This window comes from Pediculus humanus, genomic scaffold (genome assembly GCF_000006295.1).
Source record: "Pediculus humanus corporis 1103172107764 genomic scaffold, whole genome shotgun sequence".
NCBI lineage: Eukaryota > Metazoa > Arthropoda > Insecta > Psocodea > Pediculidae > Pediculus > Pediculus humanus.
In genome coordinates, this window is record NW_002987362.1 from 152368 (window position 1) to 166277 (window position 13910).

The 13910-nt window shown below is 30.3% G+C and overlaps 2 protein-coding genes across 2 annotated transcripts; both read left to right on the top strand.

Annotated features, from left to right (window-relative positions):
- Positions 1–1256: 1256 nt before the first annotated feature.
- Positions 1257–3284, top strand: Phum_PHUM354210 (f-spondin, putative; the record flags this gene model as incomplete). The annotated part of the gene is made up of 3 exons (XM_002427875.1): positions 1257–1805; positions 2492–2939; positions 3088–3284. 3 exons carry the CDS (start codon positions 1257–1259, stop codon positions 3282–3284), a joined length of 1194 nt encoding a protein of 397 aa, XP_002427920.1.
- Positions 3285–12028: 8744 nt separating this feature from the next.
- Phum_PHUM354220 (Galactoside 2-alpha-L-fucosyltransferase, putative) lies at positions 12029–13238 on the top strand (the record flags this gene model as incomplete). The annotated part of the gene is made up of 2 exons (XM_002427876.1): positions 12029–12043; positions 12120–13238. 2 exons carry the CDS (start codon positions 12029–12031, stop codon positions 13236–13238), a joined length of 1134 nt encoding a protein of 377 aa, XP_002427921.1.
- Positions 13239–13910: the final 672 nt, after the last annotated feature.

Below are 13910 nucleotides of genomic sequence, written 5' to 3' on the forward strand. Positions count from 1 at the left end.
AAAATAAAATTTTAAAACTGGTGGCCTTGTATTCAAGGTCGACCTTGGTTGAAAAATCGTGACCATGAAAAATTTCACAAAATTGAAATGTAAAACCAATGGCCTTGTATTCAAGGTCGACCTACTTTAGAATAAATCGTAAACGTTGGATTTTCGCGGTCATTTTTAACTTAATTTTTAATCGACGAATTTTTTTCCGATTTATCCGTAAAACATAAGATCCAAGGAGGTTTTTTAATAAAAAATAAAATGGAACAGTGGATTTTATTTATAATTTTTTTTTATTTTTAACTAAAAAAATGGCAAAATTTTCTTTAAATATATATCAGGGATAAAAGGTAAGAAAATGGAGATGTAAAATAAGATACAAACAATCGAGTATTTTTAATACTTTTATTAGCAAAATACAATTTTACAGAAATTAATTTATTACAAGTTTTTTTATTAATAAACTACATATATTATTTTATTTAGTACGACAGGAGTTTTTTTTTTTTTCTTTTTACCCAAGAGAAATGCAGTTTCGCACTAACCCCTCCGTAGAGGGAGTGTGGACTAAAACTCCTGGGCATGTCGCAAGAGCGTGGCTTTGTATGAGGAGGGGGGAGACTCTTGTGAGAATAGAACCAACATTTCAGTCTACCCTCTCCTGTAGAGCCAGAACGTTCTACACGATTAACTTTGAGGGAAATTCGCCCTAATCTTCGTTCCGTCATCGCCTCGAAGATGAGAACGCATCTCCCAGGACGTTCGGCAGTCCCTTTCGGGAGTGCCTCCGGTCTTTTGATGGGGGGGGGGAAATGGCAAAACAAAAGATAGAGATACAGATCGTCGTAATCGTCTTCTCCTTCCTCTTTCCTACGACGAAGCTTTCCACTTTGTAAAAACTTTTCGTTCCTCTTCCTCCAGGCGTCTTCTTTTCCTTGACTTGAAATTTTGAGCAGACGCCGTCGAACTCCGGGCTTTTCCTCTTTTCGTCTTTAAGGTCTGCGAAGCGGAAAGTCGTGTCGAGGAACGCGAGATGTTGCCCAAAGGTTGCCCTAACCTCAACTACCTATAATCAAGAAAAGCACACAATTATTAAATGGAGTCCGTTGAGTTTTTTCAAAATTTCTTACACACAAAAATCAATTATTATTTAAGCTATTAATTTTACATGATTTTTTTACAGATTTTAAAGAGAGAGAAAGGAGGGGGGGAGGCAAAAAAAATTGATGGATTACCAACATTACCTAAAAAAAAACCATTTTTTTCGCATGAAAAAATTTCAATTCGATTTAAAAAAAATTTTTTTTTTTTTCTTTACAGGTAGATCCCACGATTCGAATTTCGAATTGTTCAGATTGGGAAAAAAGGCATCGAAAGGACTCAAAATATTTGCAGAAACGGGAAAAACGGACATTTTGGAAGAATTGAGTCAGGGAGAAGATGGGATTTATGACGAATTCACGGCTTCTCCGATCGCGACGGGATCCGGTCGTACGGAATCCGAATTTTTCGTCGACGGAAATCATTCGAGAGTTTCGATAATGTCGCGAATCGTACCGTCGCCCGATTGGTTTATCGGAATCGATAGTTTTAACCTTTGCGTCGATGGCAATTGGATCGACAGCATAACAATCGATGCCGATCCCATGGACGCGGGCACGGACAACGGTTTCACTTTCACCGCACCCAATTGGCCGACCGAACCTCAAGGGATAATATATAAAATCACGGCGAGGTATCCCTCACATCCTGCGGGATCATTTTTTTATCCCTACATGAAAAAATTACCACCCATCGGAACGTTTCAATTTATAAAGGTAAGAAAGTAATTAACACTTTTAGCCCTTAATAACAATTAACTCCTACTTTTAAACTTTTCCTTAATTTATCTTTCTTTCTTTTTTGATTTTAACCGTTCGAGGAGCGGATTTAACGTTAGTTTAAAAATTCATCATGTTTTTCGAAATGTAAAAATCCTGCGGTTAAAATTATCGACCCCCCAAACGTTTTTTTTTTTTTTTTTTGATGTTATACAAAATCAATTCGAAAGCGTCAATTTCATTTTTAACCATTATTCCTTCTCCCCCTCTTTCCTCCCACTCACCCCCTTCAAAAAAAAATCATGTAAGGGAGATCGTTCCTCCTTCCCCTCCCCCCAAAAAAAAAAAAATTTCATCCGTCATTTAAACGAGCTTTTGTTATTATGCCATTCATAAATCATTTTCTCCAATTTTCCTTCTACCCTCTCGCCTGCCCCCCCCCCCCCAATTCCATCTCCCTAAATTTTTTTCATCGATTACACACACCAATAAAAAAAAAAAAAAAAAAAAAAAACCGCAAAATAACTTTTTGAAATGACTCTCCCTCCCGTTCGACCACACGCACCCACGCGCCCGCTCCACCCCCCACCCCTCCCCCGCACGTTTTATTACAACCAGTTCATTATTAACAACACTAACGATAGAGAGTAAATGAATTTTTTTCCCCCCCCTTCTCCCCGCAGATAAAAGAATACGAATTGAGCGAAGTTTTTCATCATTCCGAAGACCGAGATCATTTCGAATTGATGAAAGTCGAAACTCTAACGAAAAACGAAGTGACGGAAAATTCTAGAAACAACGATATAGAAGAACAAATAGAAGAAGAAAGAAAAGAAGAAGAAATGAAAACAGTCAAATTCAAATCGCCAACTACTACTACTACGACCACGACGCAAGGAACTCCTTTCGTCAATGAAACGTTGAAATCGTCGTCGTCGTCGTCTTCGTCGGAAAAACCGATGACGATGACGTCGATGACGGAAGCGTCGTCGACGACGTTGCCCATCACGTACCTTCCACCGGATGCCGTCGAAAGAGGCGACAAAGATGCCATAATCAATAACATTGTACAAATCTATAAAAAAGAACAACACAAGAAACATAATAAATTAAGAAAAATGAAAAAATATAGTGAGTAGTACCATATTGAAAATTTTTCACATCGTATCGAACGGATTCATCTCCGTTCGGGGAATAAAAAAAAAATAAAACGTTCGAACGCGTCGACGTCTCTCGTAGGAAACAAATAAATAAAAAATTTTTTTTTGTATTGATTTAGGACCTCCAAGAGACTGCCACGTAACCGAATGGAGCGAATGGGGAAGCTGTAGCAAATCGTGCGGCATCGGAGAAATGGAAAGGAGAAGACAAGTTGTGAAACATGCGAGAAGAGGAGGAAGGATTTGCCCCCCACTTTTAGAAACCAAATGGTGCGGAAGTGCGAGGTCGTGTCCGAAAAAATACTTCAAATGGTAGGTAAAAAAAAAAAAAAAAAAAATCAAAAACGGAAACGGAAATACGAAGGCGGAAGTCGGACACGACGAACCTCAAAACAACAACAAGTCAAATATTAAAATTATCAATTAAATAATAATAATAATGATAACAATAACAATAACAATAATAATAATTAATAACAATAATGATAATAATAATAATAATAGTAACAAACACTAAAATTAACGTTATTTAAAAAATTAGTTTCCAGTGATTTTTTGTATATTAATAATAATAATAATATTAATAATAATAATAATAATAATAATAATAATAATAATAATAATAATAATAATAATAATAATAATAATAGTGAATTTGAATTAACGTCTCGATCGTGTGATAAGAATTTGATCGTGTAATTAAGTTTTTTTTTTTTTTTCCTTGTCCTTTGCTCCTTTCCCCCGCTCCCCTCCCCCTTACCCCCCGATAAAATTTCATGAGATATTTTTTTTAATTAATGATAATAATAATAATAATTAACAAAAAAAAAAATCGATTTTTTAAGTGCTGAATAAATTTTTTACGATTTAAGCCGTAGAAGACGTCACTTCCGACGGGAAATTATTTAAAAAATAAAATAAAATAAATAAATAAATAAATTATATACCTTACACGTGCACAAGTACGTGCACCAAATCCAGCAAATCCAGCACTTAATAAATCCGTCCTCTTGTCAAACGGTGATGATTAATTCAAACCGGAAATGGATTCAATTCACGGACAATAAATTAATAAAAAAAAATTTTATTCTCGTCAATTTCAATCTGAAAAAAAAAAAAAAAAATTACTATTAGTATTATTATTATTACGATGACGATGATGATAGTAATAATGATAATGATAATTAACAAAAAGTGTGTAGGTCGTTTTTTTTTCTTTTAATTTTTTGTTATTATGTAAATGATTTTTAACAAATTATATATATATATTTAAAAATTTAAAAAAAGCGCGCGAATTTTTTATTATCGTCGTGTTTCGTCTGCTTGATTTCAAAAAAAAAAAAAAAAAAAAGAAAGAAAGAAAGAAAGAAAAAAGAAAATTTTACTCGAATCGAATGACAATAAAAATAAAACTGAAAAAAAAAAACCCTCAAGAAAAAGAAAATACTACTCCCCGGAAAAATAAAAAAAACAAACCGGAAATGACGTCAAATTTTTTTCTTTTTCTTTTTTTTTTTGTTTTTCTGATTTATTTATTTATCGAATTTTAGAGAAAAAAAAATATAAAAAAAAATTTTTTTATTGACGTCACGTCCGATTCGTGAAATTCTGACAAAACGGAAACACCTCCCTCCCCTTTCTTTCTCTCCCCTCCTTCTTTTTCCGTCTTCTGCTCTTTCACTTCCTCCTCCTTTTTTTTCTCCGCCCTCAATTTTTAAAAAAAATTTCGCGCGTAAATAAAAAAAAATTTCAAAAATTAACAAAAAAAAATTTAAAAAAAAAAAATGATGATGATGATGATGATAATAATTAATAATTAATAATAATAATAATAATAATAATAATAATAATAATAATAAATAATAATAATAATAAAATTATTTTTGTGAAAACGATGTAAAAAAAAAAAAAAACAAAAAAACAAAAAAAATAAATAAATTTTTTTTAAGTTGGAAAAAAGTTTGGCAAAAATGTCGAACCCCGAACATCTGGAAAACCTGGAAAATCTCGTTTGTACTTTTTATTTTTTTTTTTTACTCCCCTTTCCCTTTTACTCCTTACTACCCCGTCGTTGTAATTATTATTATTGTAATGTAATAGCATTTGTATTTGGCAAATTTTTTTTTTTTCTTTTTTTTTTTTTTAATTCTTAATTGGTTTGATTAATATTGTAATTAAATCTGACTTAATTATAATAAATTATCTGAGTTTAAAATAATAATAATAATGATGATAATGACGATGATAATGATGATTTTTTTTTTCGTTTTCCTAATTCGATTTAAAATTTTCCTTTACTTTCTTCCTTATTTTTTTTTTTTTTTTTTTTTTTTTTTTTTTTTTTTTTTGGTTTCGTCAGAAAAATCCACTCGAAAATTTTTTTTTTTTAACCTTTTTTCCCTCTCTCTCTCTCTCCCTCTCTTATTTTCTATCCTTCTCTCTCTCTCTCTCTCGGTGTGTGAGTGTGTTGCCATCTCTCTCTGATTTTTTTTCTCACTTTTTTATCCTTCTCTCTTGAAATCATTGGTTTTTTTTCCTCTCTCTCTCTTTTTTCTTCTCTTATTCTCTATCCTTCTCTCTGTGTGTATGTGTGTCCCTCTCTAATTTTCTTTTTCTCTTTTCCTCTCTTATTCTTAATGCTTCTCTCTTTAAATCTTGAAATCATTGAGTTTTTTTCCTCTCTCGTTCTCTCTCTTTTCTTCTCTTATTATCTATCCTTCTCTCTTTCTCTGTGTGTGTGAGTTTCTTTCCCTTTCTCTGATTTTCTTTTTCTTCCTCTATCCTCACTTATTCTTAATCCTTCTCTCTTTAAATCATCGGTTTTTTTCCTCTTTCTCTCTTCCATTCTTTTCCCATTTCTCTCTTTTTCTTTAATTTTACCCGGTGAAAAGAAGAAACCAACAGAAAAAAAAAATGCCATTTTCGATTTTAAAAAAAAGTTTTCCTTTTTCCAGTTATTTAAATATGGCGTCGCGTTTTCAAGTTTTTTCAAAATAATAATTTTTGCGGTGATTTTCAAAAAAAAAAAAAAAGTTTATTTCTCTCCTTTTTACACAACAGTTTTTAGTTATTAAAATTTCTTCCTTTTGTTATAATAACAGTTACTGTCGTTAGTTAAGACGTTAGTCGAAACTTTTCTTTTTCTTTTCCTTTTTTCCCAAGTTTTGTTCTTTTCTAACCTTTAATAGTTTTCAAGTTTAAAAAAGGTAAAATTTTCATTTAACTCCCGATTGTTTTCACAGTTTTCACTTAAACACTTTTAAATTATATAACTCCAACTTTTCTCCTTCTTCTTCTTCCCCACCCCCTCCCCCCCTTTTCACATACACTCGATTATTATTAAAACATTAAATAAAAATGATTTTGAATCAAACCGTGTAATTAATTATTACGTAAGACAAACATAAATTTTCCGAGTAATGTCGGCGGATGTCGGTTGTTGTTGCTCTCTTGATTAAAATTCAATGATTTTACACGATAATTTTCCAATTTCCGGTTAAAAACTTTAATAAAATCCATTGATTATATTTGAATTTGAAAATGGAAAAATTTACAAATGGAAATTAATATTTGCCCCTACCCTACCCTACCCTCCCCTCGACCCACCCACCCCACCCCACACCCGAATTTACAAATTTTCCTTTTGGAAAAATCCCACTTGGAATTTTTTTTTTTTTTTTTTTTTTTAATCAAAAATTTTTTTACCGGAAAGAAAAACACAATTTATGATAAAAATGAAAAGTGAAAAATGTTTGATTTGTAAAAATGGGGTGCGTGTGCGTGTGCGTGCACGTGGACAACACCGAAAGGCATTAATTAAAAATTTAAAAATACAAGAGAAAGGTAAGCAAGTCGGAAAACAACCATATCCGGTTAAAAAAAAAAAAGAAAAAAAATTGCAACGTAACCAAACCTTTACATACCGAAAATTAAATAGTAAAATGTAAATATTTATATGATGTAAAAGGAAAACAAAACCGGAAACGGAAGGGAAGGAAAAGAAGGGAAAAAAAAACAAGAGGGAGGGGAGGAGGAAACTATCACACAATGTGTAATTAAACTTATTATGTTGGTAGGAGTGGTTTTTACAAGAAAAAAAAAATTTTTTTTTTTTTTTTTTTCTTGTGAAGAAAGAAAGAAAGAAAGAAGGGAGAAGAAAAATCAGAGTTTATCAAGTATTAACAGACTCCAAAATAAAAACTGGAGAAAGTAACAAAAAAAAAGAAAAAAGAAAAAAAATCGAAGAGGAAAAAAAAAAAAAAAACTAATATTGAAGAAATGAATCTTCGACTTAAAACTTTTCTTTTTCTTTCTTTTCTTTTCTTTTCTTTTTTTTTTTTTTCCTTTTTCTTCTAAAATTTCAAATTCATTTACTTAATTTCTTTTGTTGTTAAACTTGTTTGTTTTTCCATCGATTTTTTTTGTTCTTTACAAACAAACGAATAAACAAACAAAAAAAAAAAGAAAAAAAGATTTTCTTTTACGAAAAGAAAAACGTATTCAATAAAACAAATTTCCATCACCGTTTGTTTGTTAGAAGAAAAGAAAAAAAAAAAAAAAACAATGATGATGATGATGATGATTATTTAATTTTAAAAAATATTTTTACCTTTTTTCCCTTCTCCCGAATACTACAAACGATTCACAACAACAAACAATGTTTGTTCTTGTTGGTTGTTTTTTTAAACGACGTCACCATACTCGTCACTACTCGCTCGCCATTTTGAATAATAAAATTTCCAATGAGTAAAACGTCGACAAAACCAACCGTCGGATATTTTTAAAAAAGTTCGACAATTTTCCCCTTGTAATAATTTCTCATCATAGAGATTAAAAAATTTTTTAACGGTTTTTTTTTTCAAATTCGTTTTTCTTCTTCTTTTCAAAAATTAATTTTCTAAAATAAAAAAAAAATAAAATTATTGTTAAGGTTATAAGAGAACATTTAACTGAACAATCGTTTTTTTATCGTACCTTTTTTTTTTTCTGAACAAAATAAAATTTCTTTTTTCCAAAAAAAAAAAAAAAAGAAAAATCATTTGAATCGGAAAAAAGAAAAAAAAATTTTCCACGTGAATAAAATACAAAAAAAAAAAAAAAAAAAAAAACTGGAATTTACATTAGGAAAAAAATGAATTTTCAAAAAATTTTCATTTTTTTCCCCCCTCATGTCCCCCTCCATTTTCTCTTTTTTCCATAATCATTTCCTTTTCGATTTTGACCTTTTACGTACATTTTCCTCTTCCTCCTTTTCCTCCCTCACATTCACATTCACATAATAATAATATTTAATATGTTATGTAAAATTTTTTTTTCTTTTTTCGTTATCTTGAAATGGCGGGAAAATTTTTTCTTTTTTCATTTAACCTAAAAAAAAAAAAAATAAATTTCAAGAAAATATTCATCATTTCGGCATCGAGGGAAAAAGTAAAAGTAAAAAAAAAATTGAATTTACTAATAATAATAATAATAATAATAATAATAATAATAATGGCGGTTTAAAGATTTTCCTGGAACGATAAACATAATTAATTGTGGTAGGATAGTTTCAATTGCCTTTTTTCCTAAGGATGGTTTCCCAAGGGTTTCAATTTGGTATCAACCTTTTTTTCCTTCTCCTTCTTCTTTTTCTTCTTCTTCTTCCTCTTATTGTTCTTTCAAAGTTTTTCTTTTTTTTTTTTTTTTTCGAAAAATTTTCCCAGCTGAAAATAATAATAATAATAATAATAATAATAAATGATAAAAAAAAGGGGGGAGGAGGAGGAAAAGTGGGAAAAGGCACACAAAAAAAAAAAAAAAAAAAAGTTACAAAGATTTCTGATGGAAATGAAAAGAAAAATGCCTCCAGCTATAAAATCTCCTCCTTCATTTTTTCTTTTCCTTTTACATTTTCCTTTGACTAATTTTTTTCGGTAACTAAAATAATCAATTCGAATAATTTCCGCCATGATTTTTTCTCCAGCAGCAAAGAAAAAAAATACGGAAAATTTTTTCCTTTTTTTAATAATTTCAATATCGAATTTTCCGACACTCAACTGTAAAAAAAAAAAAAAAATAATAATAATAATAATAATAATAATAATCATATTCGAACGAACGAATTAAATTGAATGAAAAAATAAATATTATAATACAAGAGAGAGAGAGAGAGAGAGAGAGAGAGAGAAAGTGAAGCCATTAAACATTTTATAATATTTTACAATTGTTGTGTCGCAATTTCATTCATTCATTCATTCATTCATTCATTCGTCATCCATTTTTCTTTTTCTTTTTTTTTTTTTATACATAAAGAAACCCCCGAGTAAATACCCATTGTTAAAATTTTCTTCTTTTCCTTTTATTCAATTCAATAAAAAAAAAAATGAAAAGACTTTGACGTTAGGATGAAAAATAATATTTCTTACAATTTTATGTCACAGTTGGGGGGTCATAAATTCAAATAATCCATCACTGTTGCTGTTGCTGTTGCTGTTGTTGTTGTTACTCCTTCTCCTGTTGTGATTTTGTCCTTTTTCCCTTTTTCTTCTTTTTATTATTTTAAATTTTACTCATCTAAAAAAAAAAAAAAAAAAAATAATAAAAATAAAATTTTTTTTTGTTAACTTAAACGTAATCGTCATTTCCGGTTTGTTGCTGTTGTTGTCGTGGCTGTATCGACATTTAAAAATAAAAATAAAAAATTGAAAAGAAATCATTTTTTTTTTGTATCGATGATGATAATAAAAAAAATGACACAAATTCATACGTGAAAAATGTATAATAACATCCGGTGGTTAAACCGGAAATAAATATCCCAATGGTAAAGAAAATCCAATTTTATTTCCCCCCCCCCCCCCCCGTTTTATTGGCATTTTGACATCTTGGTAATTTTTTTTTTTTTTTTTTTTTTTTTGTTCGCAACGAGAAAAATTTTGTCAAAATGTTTTCAAGCTTTTCCTTTACTTCCGCTCCTCCCTTCGGAAAACTCTTTAAAATAATAATAATAATAATAATAATAATAATAATAATAATAATAATAATTAAAATTACGAATGATTGTAATGCATTCATTATTTTGACAATCAATCCGTGATTGATATGAGTTTTCGACGGTTAAAAAAAATTACTCGCAATCATCATCATCATCATCATCATTTATATTTTGTTAAAAAGAACGAATATTATTATTATTATTATTATTATTTCGTAACGAGTTACCGGAGGTAATTTAAAAAAAAAAAAAAAAAGTTTCCGAAAAAAATTCCTCACATCTGTCACAACGTGAAAAAGAAAAAAAAAAAATTTTTTTTTGTCCAGTCACGTGGAATTTGTTTTTTATTTTCTTTTGAAAGTTTTTCACGATAATGATAACTAACGATATTGACGACGTTTGTTTTGTTTTTTTTTTTTTTTTTAATGACGTCATCAAAACGATTTAAAAAAAAAAAACAAAATGGCGTCCGTCGCACGTCGTAAAGAGATACGACCATGGCGACGGTAGAGAAAAAAAAAATCATTAATTATTTATTTTGTGTTTAACGAATTTCCGAAATAATAATGATAATAATAAAATGGCCGTTTCTCGCACCGAAAAAAAAAAAAAATTATAAATCAACAATATTACAAATATAAATTTTTTTTTAAATCTTTCAAAAACACGTGACGACGAGAAAAAGAAAAAATTTTTTTTTTTTTTCAAACTTCAATATGGTTTAAAATCGCGAAAAAAAATAAATAAATAAATAAAAATTTTCGGTCATTATTCAATGATGTCGGCTCACTCCTCCCCTCCGCCACCGCCCCTGCACCTCCGCCCTCGCCCTCGCCCCCCGTCCCCCCGGAGAAGAAAAAAATTAATTCGAAACGATGAAGAAATGAAAACAATTAAAAAAATTACGTTCCAGATTTTGTATGAAATGACGTCACAAAATCGTTCGTCGTCTGCTATTACAGTGCGATTTTTTTTTTTTTCAATTTTACATATTGTTTTTCCTTCTTAACCTTTCGCGTTATTAAAAAGTTTCAAAACTTTTTTTTTTTTTTTTTACGGGGGGAAAAAAAAAATTAAATTTTAAATTATTAACGTTTAACTTTTTTGACGTCACGTCTAAATATAACAGGGGGAAAAAAGGAAAAATGAAAATTTTCAAAGGTTTATACGTACAAAACTTACAAATATTTGAACCTTTTTTTTAAAAAAAAAAAAAATATTAAAATGGAATGAAAAAAAAGGAAAAAAAGGTTAGATAAAACCTGTTGATAAGTAACGGAGCGTGCATGAGGCGTTTCAATTTAGAAAAAAAAAATAATGATGACGTCATCAGGAAAATTTAAATAAAATTTCTAACGGGTGAGAGAAGAGTACGCGCGTTTCGATATATCGTCGATTCATCGATCGATCGATCGATATTAATAATATTATTAATATCGTGAATTTTGTTTTTCGTTTTCCGTTAAAAAAAAAAAAAATTTCTTTTCCTATTATAATAACAATAATAATAATAATAATAATTTTTTAGTTTGTTTGTTTAAAACTGATGTTGACATCTCATCGCACGATTAAAAACTAAAATAAAACAATTTAGAAAAAAGATGGCAACACCAAAACGTACATCAGAGATACCCTCACGCACACGCATACACACACAGGGGGAGACACAACCCAAAAAAAAATCGATAAAAGCTCAAATATGGCGTCCGCCATGACGACCATTAAACCGGAATTAAACTCGCCGCCGTGAATTTTTTTTTTTTTCGTTTTTTTTTTTTTTCGTTTAGTTTTTTCCTAAATTTTCTAGAAAAATACAACGTTCGATATGAGATTTTATTGGAGGAGGTGGTGTAAAACCGAAACGATTTAAGAATGAGATGATCGTCATGATTATTTCAACTCAACTGTTTATGATAAAAGTTATGAAATTTTACTCTATCGATTTTGTTCTGATATGAAGGTTAAACATGTATTTAATGATGTGGATTTAAAGCAACAAGTGTACCTGGTGCGTGTTATTATTTTTTTTTCCTCCATATTTTAACATAATGTTAATATTATTATTATTATGATAATAAATAGGGAAAAAAATGTATGATTTTCAGGTGCCGGAAAGAGAGCTTAATAATAAATAAATCCGAGTGAAGTATACATAATATGTGTTATGATACACGATAGCAGATGTTTGCCTGGATAACAAATGAGAGCAGTTCACATAGGTCAACGTTGTCATGCACTTCGAACCGTGATTTACGTAATACGAAAAATAGGCTGAGCCACGGAAGAAGATTCGTTACGGCTGCAAGACCGGGTCAAAACCTTTTGGGCATAGCCATTATATTAGCATTCGTTATTATTTTGGTCGTTCACGTAACGGTTTTTCCACTCTACGAAGTAGTACCACAAAGAAACGGTTTACGAAAACTCCTGGGCGAATACGAGCAGAGTTTATGCTCGGTTAATTTGAAACCTTTGCGTCCGCGAATACGTAGAAAATGTCCGAGAGATGGGATTGTAACGGTAACGCAAGGTGGAAGGCTGGGGAATCAAATGTGGGAATATGCATCCGTTTGGGCCGTGGCGAGACGAACGGGATTGGAACCCTTCGTACCGGGATGTTTGTTAAAATCCCTGGAAGAAGTGTTTGTTGATCTCACGGTACCGAATTTGGGACACGTTGCTCATTGTCGAATCGATTGGAAGGGTATCGTAACGTTACCCGATCATTGGACGCGATTGAATCAATCAATTGTTTTACCACGTTTCGTCATACTACCCGAAACGGTATTAACTTGGATAGATGACATACGACAGGAATTTCGTTTCAAACGTAAACTATCCGAAACGGCAGAAAAAATCCTATTGGAAGCCGCACAGAATAGAATAAATCTAACGTACGTAGGAGTTCACGTTCGAAGAACGGATTACATATACTATTTATGGAGAACGAGACACGTGCAAGCAGCAACCGAAGATTTTTTTTACACGGCCATGAATTATTTTAGAAAAAAATATCAAAATACCGTATTCATCGTTGTGAGCGACGATCCGGATTGGTGTAAAAGTCATCTAGGAGGTCCAGATGAAGATGTTTACGTGGCTAGCATACCGGGTATAACTGGACCTGGACAAGACATAGCCACAATGTCGGCTTGCAATCATTCCATAATCGACTATGGTACTTTCGGCGTTTGGGGAGCCATACTTGCCGGTGGTGAAACCCTCGTCTATAACATGTCTAGGCATTCGTCAATTCGCGTTGCCGAACTCCTACCAAATTGGCAAGTTGTCAGTTGGTAAATTTTATTCCTAAGTGCCAAAAAAAAAACAAAAATTACATGTTAATAATTCGCCAAAATTTAAAAAAAAAATTGTTTTTATCGCATGCTGTGTCATTTTTGTACAATTTTTTTTAATTATTATTATTATTATTATTATTATTATTATTATCATTATTTTTTATTTATTAATCTCTACAAAAGTAATCTATTTTTTTACTTTTATCGAATACCAGCTGTTTTAGGTAATTTAAAAAGAGAAAAAAAATTTTTTAATAAAATTAAAAGTTGCCTTCCAAAATTATTTATTCGATATTTGTAATATTTTTTCTTAAATTCTTGCTATTGCAAATTATTATTATTATTATTATTGAATGTAGTTTATAGATATTTACATTGTTCGCCGAACGTTGTCGTCGTCTATCTCTCTCTCTCTCTCTCTTTCTCTCTCTGTCTTTATAATCTGTAATCGAAAAAAAAAAAAAAATGTTTATCGATTGATTACATTGCATAATCGACAATTATCGAAAGGCTTTGTTGCTTGTGTTAAAAGGAAAATATAAACATAAATAATTGATTGACTAAAATTTACTCAAGCTTTATATGCTTAAATAAGTAAAAATAATAATAATAATAATAATAATGATTTCGTTTAAAGACTAATAATAATAATAATATTCTAAACTGTTCCAAA